At 37.4% G+C, this 23784-nt stretch overlaps 1 protein-coding gene across 16 annotated transcripts in view; it reads left to right on the top strand.

Moving 5' to 3' along the window:
* The window catches only part of myo18ab (myosin XVIIIAb), a 125806-nt gene extending 103408 nt beyond the window's left edge, over positions 1 to 22398 (top strand). For 7 of the 16 annotated variants that reach the window (XM_037974015.1, XM_037974001.1, XM_037974028.1 and 4 more), the window contains 6 exons: positions 188 to 373; positions 487 to 626; positions 2103 to 2147; positions 11996 to 12121; positions 13822 to 15251; positions 17414 to 17546. In XM_037974015.1, the coding sequence (XP_037829943.1) occupies positions 188 to 373; positions 487 to 626; positions 2103 to 2147; positions 11996 to 12121; positions 13822 to 15250 (1926 nt within the window). In that variant the 3' untranslated portion in view covers position 15251; positions 17414 to 17546. Of the gene's footprint in view, positions 1 to 187; positions 374 to 486; positions 627 to 2102; positions 2148 to 11995; positions 12122 to 13821; positions 15260 to 17413 lie in introns of all 16 variants that reach the window. The other 9 variants (XM_017432175.3, XM_017432173.3, XM_037974022.1 and 6 more) reach the window with 8 other exon arrangements.
* The last annotated feature ends 1386 nt before the right edge of the window (positions 22399 to 23784 follow it).

The raw sequence follows: 23784 nt of genomic DNA, 5'->3' as shown, positions 1-23784 counted from the left end.
AAGAAACACTTGTCTTTTAATTTTTTCTCAATTTAATGTAGTTGATTAGTAAAAACACTGAAAGTCATTTCATTTGTATTTGTGTATGTAAATAACAATTTTAAAAGATTTACTGAAGAACAGATTAAAGTTTTTCATTGTGCTTTAGAAAACGTCTAATCTTGTGGAAAACATGTTTTTTTTGTAGAACCTGGTAGCTCGTCTGAAGGAGAATCTGGAGAAGCTGACAGAAGAACGAGATCAGCGGTTTAGCAGCGAGAACCGTGAGAAAGAGCAAAACAAACGTCTGCAGAGACAGATCCGAGATGTCAAAGAAGAGATGGCTGAACTGGCCAAAAAGGAAGCTGAAGCAAGCCGCAAAAAGCACGAGCTGGTAAGGAAGAACCCGAGAGGAAGAAAGCAACTTGCTACCAATTATCTTTGAGCCGGAGGAGATCTGGTCCCAACCAGCTGCAGAGTTGATTGTGTTTCTTGTATCATAAATAGGAAATGGACATTGAGAGCTTAGAAGCAGCCAATCAGAGTCTACAGGCCGACCTCAAGCTGGCCTTCAAACGGATCGGTGACCTGCAGGCCGCCATCGAAGATGAGATGGAAAGCGATGACAACGAAGACCTCATCAACAGGTACTGAACAAGAATCATTTTGTTCAGCAGAGGCTGCAGGGCTTTGGGATGAGTTATTTGGACCAGAATCTTTAATATTTTGAATTAACCAAAGAAAAAGAAATCCTGGACGGAATGTTTTAACCTTTAGATTCACAGTCAGTTCAGTTCAGTCAGATATCTGAAAACCATGAGATGCAGATGAAGTTTAACAATAATAAATACGATTAAGATGATCTGACACTTACTGTTTCAGTCAGCAATGATCAGAAGATTTAACCTTTGCCTTAATGTAAATGAAATATCATTCAGTATGTTTATAGGTGATTTGCACATTCTGCCACCCAGCCTCCCCCTGCTGAGTTCTTTAGGATATTTCATATCACTTAAATCCCCAAAACAGGACACGCCATGTTTTGTGAAGAGCATTTCTAAATGTATTTCCATGAACAAACAGACATGCATATGAAATTAATACAAATCAGAACAGGAAAAATGATACAGATCTTATCACACTGTGCTATTAGCATACATATCTCTTAATCTTACAATGGTTAACCAGAGGCTGTTAGTGTGTCCATTACGTAAACTCAGGAAATTACCCCCATTGATTCAATGGTCTTATAAACACATATTTATGAAACATTAACTTCATATTCTGAAGTAATCAGTGGGGCTGTAGTCTTTACATTTTTTCAATCAGGGTCCTGTGGAAAATGATAAAATGACTAATCTTTTTGTCTTAATGGTTAGAATATTGTACAGCAACACACTGAGCTATTGTGTCTTAGTTAACTTTATAGTTGATCTCAGAATAGGTTATCTGGTAAACACACCAAGTTTGATGTCTATAGCTGGTGATGTCAGTCGCGTACCATCGCTGACATTATTGAAGTAATGTTATTGCAGATCCTCTGTATTAAATAGTTTGGTCCAGCGTTGCTCAGTACAATTCAGTTTCAGACAACTGAATATTTTCTTTATTTTTGCATACCTTACACACAACCCAAAGAGCGTAAATGACAGGAAGCTCTAGAGTTCATAAAAAAATGAATAAATCAAACGGTTGATAGTGACACAAATAGAGAAACTATTTTTTTTGTTTGTTTTTTTGAAAAAATTCAAAGGTAATTCTTTTTGTTCTCACCCAATTAAAGGTCCAGTTCTGTCTCTAGGACTTTGTTTGCTCTCTCTGAGCTCCTGCTGAGCTTCACAAGTAATAAACAGTACTGTGAGTCAGTAGGAGCCTCAGATCAGAGTTAAGTTGAATGCTCGGTGTCCCTAAAAACATGATATATTTAGTACAACTCATTTGCCAAAGGGAGGAACAAATCTGGGTTATCACAGCATCTCCCACAATTACTCCGATGTTTTCAGCATCATTCACTATTTATGTGTTGTGTTTGACACAATTCTTATTTTATGTTCTTTTCCGTTGTTTGTGATTTATTTTTCTCTTTTCTTGTTTATCCTTTCTTTCATCCTCCACACATCCAGTTTGCAAGACATGGTGACAAAGTATCAGAAAAGAAAGAACAGAACGTGAGAAACATCATCTCTTGTTTTTGTTTTTAACTCCACTGGAAATGATGCAATGCTCTTTAAACATTTAGACACAAACTTAGAGGAATTAAATTTTCATCACTCCTGACTGTTTTGCCTTAAAAACAGATGATGATGAAAGTAACTCCTTTGCTTCTTCTGTTTCTTCATGGAAGAGGCAGTGAAAGGAATTGATGCATCATGAACAGTGCTAAAGATTACCTCCTAACTCTTCTTTTTTCCCGTTTGTTGCATGTTTTCACACTGAGCTGCATGAACCTCACAGCTAAAAAAGACTGGAAGTTTGAAACAACTTGACTAACTCAGAAATCTGCCGGCGTTTCAATAAAGTTTTTTTTATTTGTTTTGTTTTTTTAGACTTAAAGTTTTAATCAACTATTTATCAAAATCCTTCTCAATGTAAATTTCTGTTTTGTTAGGATTTCATTAATCAAAGTGAATTGCAAGATGTTGTATGGATGAGTTTCTCTTTGGCTTAATGTTTGTTCTGGTTGGTTTTGGACTCACTGTGGTCCTTGTAAGTTATAATGTGCTGTCGATCAGAAGACAACAGTCTGAGCAATGAAGCTGCATTATATTTACTTAATTAAGCAGAGCTGATGTTAAATTCACAGTAGAGCTGTGTAAAACACCTGACGGCTGTCGGCTCATGTTTTACTATGGTCGATTTTTACAAGTTTAAATCTTTGGTCTCAGCTCTGACACAGAGCTTTCTGAAGTCACTAATCACTGTATATGTGTCTTTATTTCTTTTATTCTGCATTGGTTGGGTAAATAATCTGATCAAGAGATGACCCTACAAAAATGTCTGAATTGGCTCTGAACCATGTGTAACGCTTACTCGGCCAGGCGTTTGATTGCGACCAAAATTTCAATAAGGCAGTCAGAAGAAGGTTCGACTACGGAGCCAGTGTGTGTGAATAAATCACTCATAGACAGAAAGATACCTTTAAGTGATTGTATTAAAATGATCAGGATCCAAATGCCATTTGTATATGTGCTAGAAGGATATGTAATAATAACAGTTAGATATAAATACAAACAACAAATAATCATAACAGAAGAAAAACCCCGACAAAAATTAGTAGACAAGATTAATTAATAGTTCATCAATCAATAATCCAAGGCAACAAAGTCAATAATCCAAAGACAATAAATCCATTGGTTCAAAGGCAGTAGGTCCATAGAAGAAACCGGGTATTTGATAGTTCCTACCGCACTGTTGCGGTGATCCGGTAGCTCGCCATCCTGGGTGGGTCGAACTTGGCATGCAAGTTGAGAAAAACAAGAGGAGGAAAAAAAACCTGACCGAAGCAAGGTAAAAAAAAAAAAGACAATTAGCATTATCATTTAAACAGTTTTACTGCTATCAAACAACTAATCATGGTTATGTTTCATGATTTTCAACGAAAAATTTGTCACCATGATAATCGGTTTCAATTTATTCCAATAAGACTATCAAAAGTAGCAGAATTAATCCAGTTAATAAAGTTAAGTGCACTTTCAAGTTTTTTAATTGATATGCATTTAGTGACTGTAAGGTCAGTGAATGCATATCAAACAAAATGCTCAATAAACAATCAAATCTATTTTGTTTTTGTTTTTTTTGTTGCGCAACATGAATGAGTTTCAAACAAATCTCCAAAACTAACAGGGCTAATTAGCATGCAGTCACTGGAATTTTGCATGGCGTTCAATACGATAACTCTATTTACAAACAAATTTAGCAGATAACTCATCGCCAAGGTGTTGTCAGAAAAAGTACCGCCGAAACATCCTGGATGAACATCCGGCTGAGTTATTTCAGGATGATTCTTGCATATAAAAGGCGGTGATTTAAGAAAACGCCAGCGCTTGTCACAGAGACAACAGTGACAGAAATAGCTGTGAAACAGATAATGAGCTCGCCTCCGACCCGGAACTTAAGGGGAACTTAAGGGTGAATATCCGCAAAATGACCCGCCACAATAAAACGCAACAGGTTATTTACAATGGGTTACACATGTCAATGTAACAATAATAATCAGCCTGCCCCAGGGCAGCTGTAGCTACAATGTAGCTTACCACCATCAGTGTGTGACTGTCTGGATGAATGGGTGAATGAGTGATTGTAGTGTGAAGCACTTTGGGGTCCTTGGATTAGATAAAGTGCTATACAAGTGCAGGCCATTTACTTTTTTTTCTTTACCAATAATAGAGATTAGACGTCTGAATGTTTCAATAGCCCTGACTTCCCTCTGTGTGACGTGGCTGCAGGGCATGTAATGCACAACTGTTTTGGGTACACGGTTTATCACCAGGTGTCAGAGCTGACCACGTGTAGTCAAATCACACAAAACAGATTCATAATAGGTAGAAATGTAATGATACCGCTTTTTATTAAAACCAAGTACAAGTACTTGCATTTGAGTATTTGCCAATACTTTTCTCAAGATTTTTTAGATGAATAGGAGAGTAGATATAGGTTTATAATTGGCCAGAACTCCTGAATCAAGATCAGGTTTCTCAAATAAATGTTTAAAATACAACAACCTTAAAGCTCTGCGGTACATAACCAGTCATTAGAATATCCTAAATGGGGATATTAATTAGGTGAAATACCTCTTTAAACAGTCTGGTTGGGATGGGATCTAGCAGATATTGATGGTTTGGATGAATCTATTATTTTTGACAATTCGGAAAGCTCAACAGGACAAGAACAGTCCAAACACAAATCAGGTTCAAGTAACACTTCTAAAGCTGCCTCATCTGACAGGGAATTAGAGGCAACCACAGAAAGGATGGTGTGAATTTTCTCTCTAATTGAAATAATTTTATTTATAAAGAATTTCGTGAAATTATTGCTGCTTAGAGTTACAAGGATACATGATTCAACAGAGATAGGACATTTCATGATAGGCAGTATTTCCAGATAAGTAAAAGTCTAGTGGTTAGTGGAGCACCATTTTATTTCCAACTTGCCTGTTTAAAAGTCTAAAGCTCTGAATTATACCAAGGAGCCAGCTTCCTCTGACTGATTACTTTCTTTTTCAGAGGAACAATTTTATCAATTCATTTTTGTATTGAAGTTATAATATTAATAGATCATCTAACGAGATCATCTAAGTTGCTGCTCTTTGTTTCATTACTCTGCAAGACAGAGGAGCATAATAATAGAGGAGATTCTTTAAATTTGGTTACAGTGTTCTCTGATAAACATCTATTATAATGAGCTTTACTCTCAGTGGCAGTGGAGTCGATGTAAACTCAAAGGTTATAAAAATGGTCAGACAGAACAGGATTGAAAGGATATATTAAGTCCTTACTCTCTGCCATATACCAAATCAAGAGTATGATGAAGAGAATGAGTAGGTTTGCGGACATTTTGGGTAAAACTAATTGACTCTGTTAAATTATTCAAGGCTATGTTTAAGATATTACTTTTAACATCTACATGAATATTGAAATCCACCACTATTATGACTTTATAAGTTTTAAATAACAAGTCAGAGAAAAACAGAAATAGGGCCTGGTACACAATAATTAAGAAGTAAAAGTGTTGTTGTTTTTGTTTGTTAGTTTTTTTTATTTCCATACTGAATTAAAAAAGACCAAGTTTCAAATACTTAAAGGATATATAAGTAATAATTAGTCCTCCACCTCAACCTGTTGTTCTAGGAAAATGGAAATTTAGATCATTTATATTAACAAAATCCTTCTGTTGTAGCCAGGTTTCTGTCAGACAAAATAAATAAATTTGATGATCAGTTATCAGATCATTAACTAACTATAGACTTAAAGGAGAGATCTTATTTTCAATAATCTGTATTTAATAGTTTTATTTTTTTCTGTTCTGGTAAAATAATTAATTGTTTATTTTTAAAGCATTTTATGATTTTTTTTATTTTTTGGTTTATTTAATTTGGGCCGTGGTTGAGCTGACACTGTTTCAATGGGAGTTTGGGTGGGTAACAGAGGAAAAGCAGCAGAGAGACGTGTAAAAGTACAACTCTGCTTCCTGGACTGGATCCTGGGTTGTCAATCATTTGAATGACTAACAAAATCGGCCAAATTCCTTAAAAGAAGTGTGGCTCCACCCAAAGTGGAATGAATGCCATCTCTTTGCATATGAAGTGTTTGTTTGCTCCTGTTTTTTGCTTTTTGAATAGGGAAGTCAAATTTGATGACTTTTACTTTGAATAGTAACTGGAATTATATGTAGGCTGCTGTCTTCCTTTAGCAACTTACCTCCCACAGGATGTCTACTGAGGTCATTCAGCAGCACTTCAGTAAATATCCTGACAACCTGAGCCTGTCAGTTCCTGCTTGGTTGTAATGCAGCTCTTTAAGCTGCTAGTCCTTGTGTTCTGTTCTTATCAGACCTCTGAAATGCAAAGATTGGTTCAGCTACAGAATTGAATTACTGGGATAGAAACAGGCAACTTCACCTTCGGTTTTTCTGTTTTGTTAAGAGTTTGAAAATTTTTGAAATAGAAAGCCCACTTTCCAGATCCCTTCAAGCCAAAGAGCTTTCCTTAGAGTTATCCTTTAACCTGGGGTCATTCAGCTTAGTTCATCTGATGCATTTTGGTGCCCATGTTGCACACTGTAGTGTTGTTTTTACCCCCCCCCCCCACCCCACCCCCTGTCCTGAATATTTCAGAGCTCTTTCCTAAGCCTGGATGTGACTTTACCTTGGCACTGACTGTCCTCCTGACAGGAGAAAAGAGATACTATGTGTCTCATTAATCTTTGACTTGCACTTGCTCAATAATGCAAAACCCTCATATGTCTTACAAACAGCTCTGTTGCTAAGCAGGTATCTGGGACAGATTCAGTGTTACATTTCCACAGCTCTGTCAGTAACCTCTTAACACTGAGGAACAAAGGGTTTGGATTTAGAAGAAACTCTGATGCACAAAGGAGTTTATGGAAAGACAAAAGATGTCCTTCTGTTCTCATAAAATGTGTCACAGAATTGAGCCAGTTCACTCTTAAAGCTTCTTCAATTTTACTTGATATTAATGTAATTATTTTTTAACTAAAAAATGGTTAAAAATGTTTATTCCATATGTATCCACAGATTGTTGCTGCATTGTAATGTAGCTAACAGTGAAGCATAATCTTTTAATACAAAATCTCTCTGAAATGTCTGGTTTGCTTGCAAACAATCTTGATAAGAGATTAATAAAAAAATCAAATCCTTACCTTGGAGCTCCCATGAGTCTACAAGCTACAATAGCCAACTACAGTGATGTTTGGAAGTGGGGGTCCTACTTTAAAAAAGAAAGAAAGAAAGAAAGAAAGAAAGAAACAGTTAAACATTTGACTAAGGCTGCTAATGTACTGTAAAAGCATTGAAGCACCCTTGTTACTTTCCGCTCGTTATTCTATTGTTTCTGTCACAATTCAATTCTCGTCTCCTCTCGCAGCTTTGGAAAAACTCAAACAAATACATCAAAACGTGTCTCCTTTAGGAATAGTGTGCTATGAGTTTTGGAAGCAGTACATTGAATGGCGTAGATGAAAGTCACAAAAAACTAAAAGTTTGTCATACTCAACAATGGAATTTAGTTGAGCTGAGTGAGAAGAACTAACCTTTGCAGCTCTACACACCTCAGACAGACTTCACTGTAGAAACATTTTTCCACGATTAAATTGGTCACAGAAAGTTGGACTTAACCCGTGTCTGTGTAAAAAACTTTTAACAATGTCAAAATGACCACTTCCATTATGTAAAGTTTGAAGCTTTTTTGAGATTTTATTATAGAATGCACAATTTAGAGTGTGATGATGGCACACTCTAATTTTGAGCCCTTAATGTCAGTTTCTTCAAGTTAGGGTTAGAATATTGTGATATTCTGTTAGCACTTGGAGTATGTGTTGTGAATGACTGTCATGAAATTGTAGCTCAGTAACTGTAATATTTACTGAAATATAGCCATTTTTGTGTAGGCTAAATGTAATTAGCTACGGCAGACATCTTGAATTGAGTTTACTCCACAGATGCACCAATTCTGGTTGGGGGCAACGACCCCAAAATTTCAAGTTTGATTTGCTTTTAATAACGCCAATTTGCAATTGCAGCTGCTACCAGTTTTATCTCTGTGTGTGCGTGTGTGCATGTGTGTGTTTGTGCATGTGAGGTTTTGTCGGGTAGAGAAGGCCCAGTTGTGATCGCCATGCTTCTCCAATCCAAGTACAATCCAAGACAGCTCTTAATGTTAAAAAAATATATTTTTTTAAAAATTGGAGTTAAATTTTCATTTATACAGCTTCACTTTATTACTTTACTTTTTAGTGCATTTTTTTCGTTGACACAGTATTTAAACAAAAAATTAAGTCTTATAAACAAAATTTAGTTTTATTTATTTACAAAATAAGTGAACAGTTCACAGTAATTTGTACACTTTAATCTTTCTTCTTCCACATTGACCAACACATTCTGACTCACTTCACGAATGAATAACTGAATTAATGATTTATTTCAAACTGCAAATAAAACAACAAAAACGCAGTTATGTAAAAACAAACAATTAAAGAAAGAGAACAAAACAAAAAAATTATATATACAAACAAAATAACAAACATACTGAATTCCAAAGTGTAAGATAAATAAGTAAGACGCGCAGTCTGAAAAAGGCTGAAGCCACAGCCTATAAATACCCACCCCTCTCACATGTCATTGTTTCACATCAATGAAAAAAAAATCTTGACAATCAAAATAGAATAATTCAAATGTCCATATTAAAAAATAGCACAACAATAGCAAACAAGCAAAGTACACACTATACAGAAGTGCAATTTTTTTTCTGGTTTTAACTAAAAAAACTCAGGAAATGATTTGCTTGTTTTTATGTACATCATAATCTTCATAACAAAAATCACTCAGCATTATAATCCATAACTAACTTTAATTAATTTATTTTTTTCATCTAAATACTGATTTCTTAGTTTTGAAGTCATCACTAAAACCATTCCTTAATTTGACTCCCAGAACTAAAACATTAGTTCTGATTGGATGAAACCAACATAAATTTATTTTTACTTTTATCAGAAGACAACTTGACATCAAACCATTTTTATCCAAAATTAGTTCACTTTCTACTAGTTTTAACAGTTCTTAATATCTACTCCTAAGCATTATTAACTTCATTCAGTCGCTTAAATGACGTTCTCCCGAGTGTGCAACCTGAGAACTCCCTGCTGTTGGTTCGTCTGCCCACCATTTATAACTGTGTCTGCTGGTCCTCACAAACATTTGCATTGAAAATAATGTTACCAGTCCACTAAATAAAACATGATTCAGGTCTCTGTGGCATTTCTGCTTGAACATGTTCTGCAGTTTTGCTTCTGGTAGAGGGTAGATGCTCTACGAGCTGTAAAGTATTTCTCCACTCCCACCTGTGGGAGGCAGAGAAGTCAGCACCATCACTAAGGTTACACATTGATGAAAGACATAATTGCTGACCATTTCCATTTTCCCACTTTTCTCAAAAGACCTTTCATTTAAATAACTGCAGCATGTGAAGATAACATTTAATAAAAGAAGACTGAAACTTATTACACAGCCTTACAAATCTTTAAAAGTAACAACAGAATCGTCGTTTTCTGTAAAAATGCATAGTGAATGCTGACGGTTGAATGCAGCTTAATCTGAGTTATTAAAGCTAAAAGAAGCTGAACACTAGGTAAAAACTAAAAGAAACAAATTGCAAGCTAAATGTAGTAAAACACTAGACTAAAAACTAAAAGTAAAAAGGCTAGCTAAAAGGTAATTGTAGCAAAAGGCTAGTAAACTTAAAGTGGCAAAATGGTATTTAGAAGCTTAAAGTAGCTGAATGGTAGATAAAAGTATCAAAATGGTAGCTAAAATCTACAAGTAACAGTATGGTAGCTAAAAGCTAAAATTGTAGCGTATATTAGATGCAATAACTGAATGTCTTAGCATCATTTCCTAAATGAACTGAACATTTTGATGGATAAATGGTTAAAATAGCACAAAGTGTACAGATGCAAAAAAAAAAAACATCCAGAAAAATAAAAACAGGAAAACAACTGTGTATATGCTGACTTGGCATTTATACTTTTTGTGATTTTGGAGTCAGTTGTGTCTTTGTTTAGTCAGTCTTTTGCAGTATTACCTCACTGACCAAAATAAAAGCATGTAGTAGCTGTTGTGTGATAATCAGATGGTTGTCTGCAGAGCCAGTTAAAGTCTGTTTTCCTGCTCTTTCCTTCCCTCCTTTGTTATCTTTGCACGAGTTTAGCCTCAGTATTACCGTTTAATGTTAGTGTGTTCCAATAAAATAGCTCAGTTTTACTTTCACATCTCACAAATCAAGCTATTGTATGAACTGTCCCAGAAATCCTAAGTCTTTTGTCTTTGACTGCTAATAATTGTAATTATAGCTAGTTCTGGCTCTTTCTGAGCTCCAGCAGAATGTAATACTTCCCTCTCCATCTCTCTCTAAGGGAACAGGATGGGAGGTTGTCTAATACAGAAGCAGTGATGTTAAACCACCCTCTGATGTCTTTGTAGGTCTATTAAGCTGTAACAACTTAATTTCACAGCACCATACAGGCACTGGGCTCTGACGGCACCTAATGAGTGTTGCACTTGTTCCATCTGTGTCAAATTTTATGACAAGCCCTCTTTTTGACTCAGTGGCAGGCAGAGGTTTAATAACTTCCAGCTGTGCACCAAATCGTTCTGTCAAGAACACAAATGATGAGTTGATTTATTTTACTGCAAGACTGTTAATGACACAAATAAAAAACACTGATTAGGAAGACCTGTTATTTTATTTTACTCCATAAAAAATATATAGTTGAGTATATTAGCACTTACTTGGCTTAATAGATTATTTAAAATGTTCTTTTCTTGGCTACACTTATGCACTTCAAAAGTGGGATGTTAATTAAAAAAAAACTAACGCAACCAAAGTCAATCCTAAACATCAAAATACATACAGTAAAACTTAAAAATTTTATTATTGGGCAAAAAAGCTTTTTTTTTAAATCTAATTTTATGACTGAATATTTCTGCTTTATTATCGCCTGCCTTTCATGGAGGTAGGCATGTAATTGCGTGTGCGTGTGAAAGAGTGTCTGTGTGTGTGTGTGTGTGTGTGTGTCTGCGTCTGTCTGTGAGCAAAATATCTTGTGAACCACTGGCTGGATATTAATGAAACTTTTAAAAAGTAATCATTTGATGTAATTCTACAACAGATTACTTTAGAGTCAATTCAGTTCACGATGGCCACCTCAGCTAATCGACCTCATTTAGACACAAAAATGTCTATTCCTCTGTCAGTTTTTACAGAAACCTAGCTAAAACTTAGTGAAGGAGCAGCCCCATGACATACTCTAACGCTAACTGATTATGTGGGACCTTTGTTTAAAAGGTTTTCTTGCATTCCTTGAGGAAAACCATAATTATCAATAATCTTTCATGTTAAATGAGTTGATATAATTCATAATTTAGGTTTGTAAAAGTTACTTGGCCAGTAACTTATCACTACATTTCTGTCACAGTTTTGGAAGTGTAGAGGTTGACTGGTTGTTGAAACACCACCTGAGAAGGCATTGTTCTTTTTTGCCGCTATACAATCTAAAACTCAGAATGCCTCACCTATGCCTTGTTTTACACTAACACTAAAACCTGCTGTTCCTCCTTTGACTCTAAGTCCAAAGATACCTAACAGTTTGACCTGTGTTGAACACTTACACCTGATCCTGTTCTTCCTCTCTGAATGGCACGCAGCCATCTCACTTAATGACCTGCGGGACCATATCGTCTCTCCTTTGCTGCATCTGATCTGTATTTATTTTTTCCGACTTGTCAGCAGTCAGGGACTTTCAGACTCAGACTCTGAAGTGGAGGACCGTGTAGATGGAGTAAAGTCCTGGTTGTCCAAAAGCAAATGCTCCATGAAGAACCTCTCAGATGATGGCAGCCTCAAGAGTTCAAGGTCAGTCAGTAATGCTTTTATGTGTCTGTGATGCTTAATGAAAAAATCATTTGACTCCTAGTTTGGTCCTGTCTTCTGTATTTCACTGACTTTCCCACTTTTTCACGCCAGTCTCATTTTATTGCATTCTTGTTTTAATGGTTTTAAACATTTTTTTTCTTTTTCAGAAATTTTTTTTTTTACAAATATTTTGTTACAAATGGGTTTTTTTTCAAGCCAACAACAAGAATATCCACCACCCCAGCCCCTAGAACTAACAAGCAAATGAAAATTAAACAACAAAAGACAAAGAAACCCATCAAGTGCATTAATTGATAATTTACAAAGTAACTGTCATGATAAAACAATGAAATGAGTAGATAGTAAAAAAACCCAAAACAAATAAAAATCAAAAGATCATATAAGCACAGGCATTCGGTTTCTTATACATACATACATGCACATGCACATTTGTTTTTGTTGGTTTTCTCCCAGTGATTTTAGAGCAGCTGCTACTTCCTTCTTAACAAGCTCTGGTATCATCTCTTAAGTTTGGTGATAATTTGAGCTCCTTGGTCATCGATCTTTACCTTTATTTGCCATAGCATCTCATTATTAGCATCAGGCTCTGATGTCTGATGGCACAGCCTCTCTCGACCAGTTCTGGCAGATTCCATTTTCATTGAAAGACCTCAACATTGATCCAGATATGACTCTGAGAATGTAGAGGTTCTGATAACTCCTTGAACACACAGCCATTGCAAGCAAATGACAAACTAAGTGTAAGAAAGCCCCCACTTATTCATATTTGTATCCAACCTATTAGATATATTAGGCTGGCTTAGTTTGTAAAACCTCCTTTATTATGAAAGCCGTTATGATGCAGCTACGATGCTGTACTCACCAAACAGGTTTTTGCATCCCTTAAATAATGCCCTGTGCTCTCACCACACTGTGTACACTCCCCCTGACACACCTTCTCAGGCCATGTCAGGATGCAGTTATGGGTGCCACTCTACTCTCTGTTGTTTCCATGACCTTGGTATAAACACAGCGGTAGTGTAGGCATGAGGCCAGTCCTGCTTCAAATCCTCAATAATCCAGCCACACTGGTACACATTGGCCCCATATCATGGATACACCATGCTTCCCTACACTCAAACCATGATTCAGTGATGCTGCCACAACAATGAAAAAACACCACAACCACTCTACAAAAGTTTTGTGCATGCTTAAAACCCTCCACTTTTGATCATTCATTCTCTATTACTTGTAAGAAATTCCCCTGAAAATCTCTCTAAGACTCTGAAAGACCACCATGTGCTGGATTAATTTTGTTGTAGTTCTTGTAGATGGATTAAAATGTTGTAGCAGGGTCATTCAGTGAGAAGGGGGCCCAACTATGAATGGAAGCACAGTTTTACATCATGTTGAACCTAACTATTAAGACAATAAGCTAATTAGAAAAACTGGAACTTGTTTTCTGCTCAGTTTTTTTTATGATTTTTAAAGCATACAAATAATAAAACCACATTACATTCAAACATTTACTGTAAATTCACAAATCTCCAAAGTTTAAAAATGGCTCAAAAATCTACAGAAAAAATGTGTTGGAGCTCTCAAGTTCTCTTTTTTTGTTGTTGGCTTGATCTTTATCTTTGTCATTTTCTCTTTCTGTCGTCTTTCCTTTTTTTTTCACTATCATTTCTTTTTTTTTTTAGATATGCTGTAAATTTAGACGCAAAGGAAGGGAAAGAGTGGAAAGATTGGAAGGAGGCGAATAAAGAGGACAAGGAGGTAGAAACTAACAGGCCAGTGTCAGTAATGAGCTCCTTAAGTTACAGAAAACGATCCAACCTAGATTCCGTTGGAAGCAAAGATGTTCTCCTCAGTGCCCTCAAGGAGAACGCAGACTCAGAGGACGTCCTAACCTTCCAGAAGGCTAAATCCAAAACCTCTGATCCTCATGATGATGCTTACTCTGTAAGCTGCAGGAAGACCTCCCAGTTACAGGAAGTCATCAATGGCAGAGAATCAGTTATCTCCCAGGCATATTCAGAGGCAAACAGCAGAGCTAGGAGAGGTATAGACAGCCGATGGAGTCAAGTTGACAAAGAATCATCCTTCAGTCGACCCTCAAGAAATCTCAGCTTAATCTCAGAGAATAAGCCTGGAACCAGCTTTTGTCTGTCGAGCCCACCAGGATTCCATCGAAGTATCTCACATTTAGAAGAGGGCAGAGGTGACCGCTTACGGTACGGCAGTAGTCCTAGCAGCCCGTGTTTTAGTCGACGGTCAAGGAGTCGCAGTCCTGGAAATGTTAGCCAGGCTGATTCCCACATGTTGCTGGCCCGCAGCAGCCGCTTGAGTGAGTTTGACATTGATATGGATGACAGTCGGAGTGTGGCCTTTACTGAGAGGTCGGCGTACAGTCCTCACTCATCCACAGGTCGCAGTGTCTCTATGCCTCCACCACAAGCTAGGTCGACTTTTGATAATTACTCAGTGGATGACTCTGATATCAAGCCTGTCAGTCACCGTAGCTACCTTGACCCTGACCTAGAGAAAGCTATCAACGAAGTGCTAAGTTTTAAACCTATCACATTCAAGCGCAGGAGCTTGGAAGACTCTGAAGACGAAATATCTAAAAACAATAAAGACGAGGGTAAAAGTCTGAAGAATGGAGACGGTACTCGCCCCACTAGCAGTGTCAGACACTCTGAATCTGCAGTGGACTGCAGGAGCCAGTCTCGCAGCACCAGCAGCTGCAGCAAGAGGAGCAGCAAGAGCAAGAAAAAGAAGAGAAGTCACAGCTCCGAGTCTCACAACTCTCGTGGCAAAACACGACACAGAAGCAGCTCTAAAAGAAGGTCCAAAAGGTCCAAGAAAAAGAATCAGACATCTTCATCTTCTTCTTCTTCATCATCTTCAGATTCTGAGTCAGACTCAGGGTCAAGCTCTGATGCATCTACTATCTCATATCGAAGTTCAAGCAGTGTGAAGAAGGCTCCAGCTAAAACCGTTTCTGACCCAGACAGCGAGGAAGGAACTACTGAAGGCCCACCCTTAAACAAGATGGACGAGAAGAAGAGAAAGAAGAAGGTGGACAGTTTGGTGATGAAGTACTTGTACCGGCCTGACAGTGACTGAGGCAAGACAGTAGGTTGGCTTGCAGAGTGAAGCATGGTGTGATCTAACTACAACCTTTTCACTCCAATCAGTCCTAATGATGGAGCCGCAGACCCAAAGTCTGAGTTTCTACATATTACAAAAAAAATAAACAAATACTAACAACTGTTTTCAGATTTTACTTTTTTTTTCTCTTTTTTTATTTTCTTTTTGGTTTTATGTGTTTTTTTCCTTCCGAGTGTTTCATCCTTTTCTTTGGGAGCAGAACAGTGTCAGCTGTTCAACGTGGCTGTGAACTAACTTTGTCAATATTTACTCCAGAAATGTCACTAAACTTTGAATTACAGAAACGATGTCCAGCTGAGAGTACTTAACCCTCAGTTTGTCAATTCGATCCAGTCTTATTGTGAAGTCCTATTGAAATTCTTTTCCTTTGTCAGGGTTCATAACATATAAAATCTAAAAATCTCACTTGTTTATTTTAATTAAGATTTATTTATTTATTACTAATTTATTTATTTACTTATTGAACCAAGGAAATATCTAAACCAATGACATCTAACGTTTGGAAAATGGACCACTTGTTATGCTTTCCATTTAACCAAGATTTGGTCATTTGAAGTGAGGTTCTGTGGAAAACAGATTAATAACTATATTCCTACCTGTTGTAAATAGCTCTCTGAATGACCTCAGTTTGGAGAATAAGAGTTTAATCCTGACGGAACTGATGAGCTAATGGCTGGTCTGAACTGGGCCTAGATCACTGGATCACTTCTGTCTTAAAACAACTTGAATCACTAAAGTTTCACAGTGTTTTCTGTGAACTCTTCCATAAACCTTTACAGTGCCATCAGTTTCAGATTACACAGTTATCGCTCGCCCTGAAGGCAAAGGCGGAGCGATAATGTTTTTGCCCATATCTGTGGGTTTGTTTGTCTGTACTGTTAGTAAAATATCTCATGAATGAAATTCTCAGAAAGTAATCATTGGATGTACATCTTCAACTGATTAACTTTAGGAGTCAATCACATTCAAGATGTCTGCCACATCTAAGCAACTAGCACACACAAAAATGGCTATAACCCAGCCAATTTAACAGATAATGGGCTAAAACCTGGTGTGGTAGTAGCTGAGCATCATCCTCAGCACATACTCTTAGCTCTACACATTGTGTATTTGTTTTACTTAAAACACTGGCAGTAAGTTTCTCTAGGGTTTTTTTCAAAATATGTTATGAACTAATGGACAGATTTTTAGTAAACTCTCAGAATGTAATCCTATAAATTACATCTACAACTTAATAATTTTTGAAGACTCCCCAGTTTAAGATTACCACCACAGCTATTCAACATTAGCCAACACAAAAATAGCTCCAACTCAGTCAGTTTTACAGACATTGAGCTAAAGTTTGGTGTGGTAGTAGCTGAAAGTTTTGTCCAATAAATAGTTCAAGGGCTGCAAATTGCTCAACATCTTTCCAACACCAACACAGTTTGTATGGAGCAAGCAACAATTTTTTTGGTCTTGTCTGCATTAAAACTAGTCTTTACCTCATCAGTCCTCTCAGAATTGAACTCTATTTTTCCAAACTGAGGCTGTTAAAAAAGCTATTTACAACAGGTAAGATGTGAACTTTTAATAAGTGTGCACAAACCCACATTTGAAAATGGCTGAAAAATCCCTATAAGGCTCAGGTGTCAAACTATATTCCTTGGGGGCTGCTCGTCTGCATGTTTTAGATGTGTTCTTGCTTTAAAACACCTGGTTTAAATGGACGACTTGTTGCCGTGCTCCTGGAGAACCTGATGATTTGGTGAGGAGGTAATTAAACCATTTGAATCAGGTGTGTTGGAGCAGAAAAACCTAAAACCTCCAGGACAGCGGCCCTCAAGGCCTGGAGTTTGACACCCCTGCTATAAGGCGATGACCATTATAACATGGAACATGTTGCATGGTACGCTGCATGTGGTCACACAGTGTTTGTGCACTGCTGAGAATAAATATATGTTGAAGTGTTACACCATACTAACCTGAAAGCCTACTTTGGTCAAGTTTTGTTCCTTCTGGCTGAAATGTTTGTCACTGAACTGTCAGTGAGAATAAAGTGAGTCCTGTAAAGAGATCAAGCGTATCTGCTCTTTATTTGATGATAACGTTGATCTCTTCTAATTTTTCCTGTTGCAGTCCACCAAGCCGTAGGCGCTACTGCTTTGATAGATCTGATGATGAGGGGGAGGAAGAAGAAAAAGGGGAAGGTGCAGCAACTCTGAGCTCCTACTACTCTCGATCCAAGTATGGCAGTTATATGAAAGACGACGATGGTGAGGACAGGTCTTATGAGACCACATCCTAGTCCCCCCTTCAGTCCACTGGGTTAAGTTGTCTTGTCTGCAGAGCTGGACACACATGGATCCTCCTAGCTGTGCACGGAGCACAGACAGGTTCTGACCTAGCTGCCTGCTTTAGTGTCCATTCTGGTTGGAGCTGAACTGAAGAACATGAGTTGATCATGATAACTCTCTTCATCTCTTATTTACACACGAAACACCAAAATAATCTGTATGTTCATACCACAAGCAGTATGTTTTTAAACTATACATTAACTTTATTTTATTGCTTTATTATTCAATGTTAAATTCTTCAAGAAGCACCAGCTTGTTTTTCCTCCTTTCCTTTTTTTGGGACATATGGGCTCCTGTACAGCTGTGCTGCTGCACGATTAATTCTTTACGCTCTGATTATCACCTGCTTTCTTTCTTCACCTAAAGTTTTTATCAGTCAGCTGCTGCAGTGTGAAACCAAACTATTCAACATGAGTTTGTTCTCCTTCAAACAACTTGTCTTATTTTATTCTAACTTGATTTAAATAAGTTTTTCCAGAACTTTTTTGCCGATTAAATAACAATGGTTTTATCTGTGTGCATGTTCTTCACATGTTGTCTTTTTGTGTTTTATGATCTGTCTTTTTCCTTAAAGAAATGTACTTTCAACAGTTTTTGATTTTGTTTCTTACAGAACCAGTAAACAAATGTTTCCCTAATCCATGTAAAAGGGAAAAACAATTGGTATGAAAAAGTCTGACTTAATATTACATGTTTTAGTTTTTCTTAACAACCAGGGACATTTTGGCTGTGTTCATGAAGTATTTTGTTGTGACAAAAAAAATGCTTTATTAGGATGCAACAACATATGCTCTTTTCTTATAGAAAGAAACAGAGAAAAAGCTAACAACCTAGAAGTGGGGTAAGAGGAATTCACAATGTGGACAAAAAAAACCTAGGTTTCAAACTATAACTCCAAATCTGCAAAAGCTGGAATTGTAAAATGTAAATTAAAAAAAAATGCAATGATGTGGAAAACTGGTCTCTGGTCAAACAAACCCAAATGTGAAATTTTGTTTGGAAACCATAAATGACACGTCCTCTGTACTAACGAGGAGAGAGACCATCAGCCAGTTTTTTCCATTTTACATGTCCCACCTTTTTTTAGAATTGGGGTTGTAGAGTAATGTTGCCAGTGAATTTTTAGTCCAGTTATGAATACATTAATTTATAAGTCCATCTGATTCCATCTCTACTGTTAAATTCAGGTTCATATTCATGTTAGTGAATCTCATATTTGGTTCTGTAGAAGGTGGAAGCTGGACACCACATCTCTGCTTCCTCCTCACTATTATTCACTGAATAGACTGTCAGTGTCCATCACATGTGAAACCTGATTTTACCACATTCTGCTTTTGTAATTTTACAGTGGAACCAACTTGCTTTTGTCTGTGAAAGTGTTGACATGGCTTCTGAACCCCAGCCTGTAGGTTCTTGTGCAAGGCGGAAATATTTTAAAAATTATGTCTGTTACAAAAAAAAGATGAATTTTTTAATAATCTGCTTAACTAAAGGCTTGGCTTCAGCAGAAGAAGAATAAATAAATAAAATTAAAATTAAAGCATAAAGAGAAAAAAAGTTTAAATCAAACTAAGAAAAAAGACAAAAACACAAGGTTTTTGCATCTTCCAGCAGTTTGTAACTAAATCAGGAACTTCACAGCTGAAGGACCAACTTCCAAAATAAAGGCGGGCTGATCAGTTTTACAGCTTTTATGTGCAAACAGATGAACGTTTCAACAAAGACTTTGTCTTGATCAGAGTCGGGGTGAACACAGAACTAAGACATGACAAACCTGAAACAGGTGTACCTGAGTCATGTCACTCTCCTCAGGGATGTGTACTCAGTCCTCTGCTTTTTACTCCGCTGATACATGACTGTTCTGCTAAATTCAGCACAAACCAGCACATTAAATTTACTGATGACCCAACAGTGGTGGCACTCATTAGAAGTGATATTGAAACATCTTCCAGAGCTGAGGTGGAACAGTTACTGATTTGCTGTGGAGACGGCAATCTGTTTGCCAAAGGTTAACAAAAGATCTGCACTTCCTCAGGAGACTGAAGCATGCAAGAATTCCCCCTATCATCCTCACCACCCTTTACTAAGGCACTGTTGAGAGCGTCTTGACAAGCTGCATCACATCTTGGTGTGACAACAGCAGTGTGACTGACAGGGAGACTCTGCATCGTGTGCTGAGAATAGCTGAGAGAGTCATTGTGGTCTAACTCTGCTCCTTGTAATCCATTTTTAAGAAGAGCTGCAAGGAAAAAAAATCCTTAGTATTGTTAAAGAATCCCTCACCCCACAAGGTGTTTAACCTCCTGCCATCTGTAAAATGATCCTATTCCATCCAATCAAAAATGACCTGGAATCAGTGTCAATAACTGGCTTGCTCTTTAAACCCACCCACTCATCGTTGGTCAACATTTAGATAATACATTGGTTTATTCTAAAAATCAGTCTGGAAAAAAAAAAAAACCTGTTCTTTTGATTCAGATTGGATAATTGTTATGAGGTTAAATCAGACATTTTTCCATCAATCACAAAGGGCCCTTTTAAATGAAGAAGCAGCCTGGCTTTATGATAGATCTGGGTTAGTTGTCTGATCTCTGAGAAATGTTTGTTCCTTTGCATCTGAAGGTGTGGGGGTGGGTTTGGACACCATGGTGAGCTCCATCCATGTACACATCCATCTCAATAAATTAGAATATCATTAAAAGGTGAAGATATGTCAGTAATTCAGTTCATAAATTGAAACTCCTATAGATTCATATAACAAAGAGTGATATATTTCAAGTGTTTATTTCTGTTATTTTGGATGATTATGGCTTAAAGCTGAAGAAAACCCCAAAATCAGTTTCTTAGAAAATTATACTTTTACATCGGACCAACAGATTGACACGGTGTGGACTGCAGCTGGAGTCAGAACCACTACCCACACACAGATCCAGGACCTGAGCTACAACTGGCCCATTCCTTGTGTCAAACCACTCTGGAAGCAGAGGCAACGTAAGTGGCGTACCTGGGCTGAGAACAGAAAGGCCTGGACTGTTGCTCAGTGGTCCAACATCTTCTTAGATTAAAGGAAAGTTTTCAGAGATCAAGCTCCCAGAGTCTGGAGGAAGAGTGGACAGGCACAGAATCTAAGCTGCTTAAGGTCCAGAGGGATGTTTCTGGAGTCATGTCACCTGCTGGTGTTGGTCCACTGGGTTTTATCAAGTCCAAAGTCAGCGCAGTCGTCTACCAGGACGTTTTCGAGCTCCTCCTGCTGCTCTCTGCTGCTCTCTGTGTTTGGTGATTCTGACTCCAGCTGCAGTCCATACCGTGTAGATGGGTTGGTTTGATATACCATAATATTCTTATTTTCTGAATACTGAAGTTTGGGTTCTCATGAGCTGTAATCCACAGTCATCAAAATGACCAGAAATGAACCTTTTGAAATATGTTGCTCTGTTTGGAATGAACTTGAGATGTAACTGTGTTTGTTGCATTCCTGATCTGTGCAGTGACTCCTGTCCTCCTGTTTTAGGTTGTTTTAACTGAACTCTGTCCACATTAACTCTGAAGTCCACTCATTTGTCTTAATGTGAAGAAAATGGAAACATTCATCTAACTTTGCAGACAATGTGTAACCTGGTAAAATGGCAGAATGGCATGTAAGGAATATAAAAAGCACAGACACTGGTGAGAAAAGAAAAGAGGTAGAAGTAAGAGCATCTCATCTGAGTGTAAGAATATATTCGTGAGAAACTCAGGTTCTGTCCTACTTGAGAACTGATCTGATGGTTTCAGAGCCGAGCGTCAGAGGTCACCAGAGCTGGACTTGAATCCTTCGAGCAGATCCATTGGTCCTGTTTAACCTGATCAATTTTTGTCTTTTGATGTTGAGCAACTTGAATGTCTTCAACATTAACCTTCTTGAACTGGACTCACCTCAGCATGTTTGAGTAAAACCAGATTCTGTTTGTCTTGTAGTCAAGTCATGTTGTGTTTGTGATTGTGGGAAGTTTTGTTTTTTTGTTTGAAGCCCTCTTCACACTGGATTAGGACTCTGCAAAGCTCTCCATGATCTGCACGACATATTAAAACCTGTCGTGGAATTTGGAAAACCTCTTTCTTTTTTTGTTCCACAGATGATTTTCCAAAATACAAATTACCTTTTGGAATGGATTTATTTTCAAAGGGTTGATTGTCTTCAGTAAGCAAATATCAAAAATGTCAAATTCTCCACAACCCAGCCACACCACATCATACATCTGCTGTCACCACAGTCCCTTCCACTCCACCAGAAGCCTGAAACACGACCACCAGGAAAATAAACCACCTCGACCTTATTTTGTGCTGCTCAAAACCATCCAGGATCCATCACTGTGTTCCTAGTGCTCACCTAAAGACCTCACTGAAACCATGAGAAGATCATCCACGTTCTGGTTGATATTTTAGCTTGTAGCTCAGGTGTTATCTGGTGTGAAGGGGGGTTTTTGAACAAGCGAAGCTGCACTTCTCTGTTAGCTCAAAAGTTACATGGCACACACATGGCAGGAGTCATTGGAGACATTTGAAAGACCTGGTGATAAAAGGACTGTGTGGTTTTGTCACAAATGTCACTCTCCTTTATTCTCTAACTTCCTTTTTGCAGTATTTATTCATCAATATGTTTGACCCATGCTAGCTGTGAAAAGGGTTCCTGTTTTTTTTTCTTCTTATATTGCACAAACTGACCACTTGTTATAAATTTTGCATTACAGTTTAATATATTGTAAATAAAGGATGATGGTTGTTTCAGAGTGTGTGTTTGTTATCCATCAGTTGCATTTGGGCTCTTTGACACCATGCAGTAAGGATCAGGAGAAGTTAGTGCCTCAACTAAACTAACTAATGGTTAGTAGAGATCACTGCTGGTCAGAGAGGAGCAGCTCAGCTGGAGCTCATTACAAAATGTGACACTCAGCAGAGTAAAAGTATTTAGATTTTATTGTTTGTAACAAATAACTTGCTTGTGAAGTATTTACTTGTGCTTTAACCTTGAGGACACAGACTAGACACTGTGGATGAAACACTGAGATCCTTCAAGTTGTTAACAGAATGAAGCCCAAGATTAACAATGTATCAAAAAGAAGTTTATCACATTTCAGGAGTTTCAGCACGGCACATTCAGGTCTTTTAAAAACTGCTGCAGTCACTCTGTTGACATAAACATTAAGAGCTAATGACAGCATCTCCGCTGCGTCTCATAACACAGACTCTGAAACACTGAACACTGCTCTTTTATTGTAACAAACACCTTCAGTGCATAAATAAAATCACTTTTTATTTCATAACAATGCGCTCTGTGAGGTTACCATTAGCTGAAGTTTATTTAGCCTTAGCTCAAGTTTATGGAATCTGGGTTCACACAAGAATTAAAGACAGTAATTAAATCTTATGTAGTTTTATTACAAAAAAGGAGGTATTTACAAATCAAAAAATGAGTTTTGAATAAAATGGTTCTAGTCATTTTAGGGTAAAAATATTAAATGAGGCAATCAAGGAATGAGTCCTGAAATACTGTTAGGTGTAAAATACAAGTTTATATTTTAGATTACAGTGGATGGAGAGGAGTGAAACCCTGCAGCTGAATCCCTGCTTAAAGAAAATCAGAATAAAAAGATTTACTTCAACTAATAAAGACAAATAAAAGCACCTTTAAATATTAACTTTAACTGTTAATAACCCAGAATAGATGGTAAATAATTGTGACACCAAACCAGAGCCAGCGAGCAAAGATCTGGAGATCCGACTGTTAGGAGGTTCTTCCCACTAACAGGCAGGAGGAGCTGAAGATGGATCCTCGAGGACAAGAAAGAGACCTTGGAACAGTTTTTGGAGGCATTGCTGCTTTCAGGAACAGGTGGTTGGATCTTTTTTGTGACCCAAAAAAGCAATCAGTAAGGGGGCAAATATTTTTTACCAGCATTGTAGTAACTGCTGTCATGATTTAAGGTAAGACTTTGTAACCCTTGTTAGTTTCTCTTTAGCTCTTACTTTACTGCTGCTAGACAAACATATGCTTTAAACTTAGGTTAACAAAAAGGAACGATGAGACGGAAGGAGAGGGGAGACCATCACACGAGACGAACAAACAACAAACACAGCCAGACAGCACAAAGTCCTTCGGCTGCTATCAGCAGT

This window comes from Kryptolebias marmoratus, linkage group LG2 (genome assembly GCF_001649575.2).
Source record: "Kryptolebias marmoratus isolate JLee-2015 linkage group LG2, ASM164957v2, whole genome shotgun sequence".
Classification (NCBI taxonomy): domain Eukaryota; kingdom Metazoa; phylum Chordata; class Actinopteri; order Cyprinodontiformes; family Rivulidae; genus Kryptolebias; species Kryptolebias marmoratus.
The sequence above is the reverse complement of the archived record's forward strand: the minus strand, read 5'-3'. Positions and strand labels throughout refer to the sequence as shown.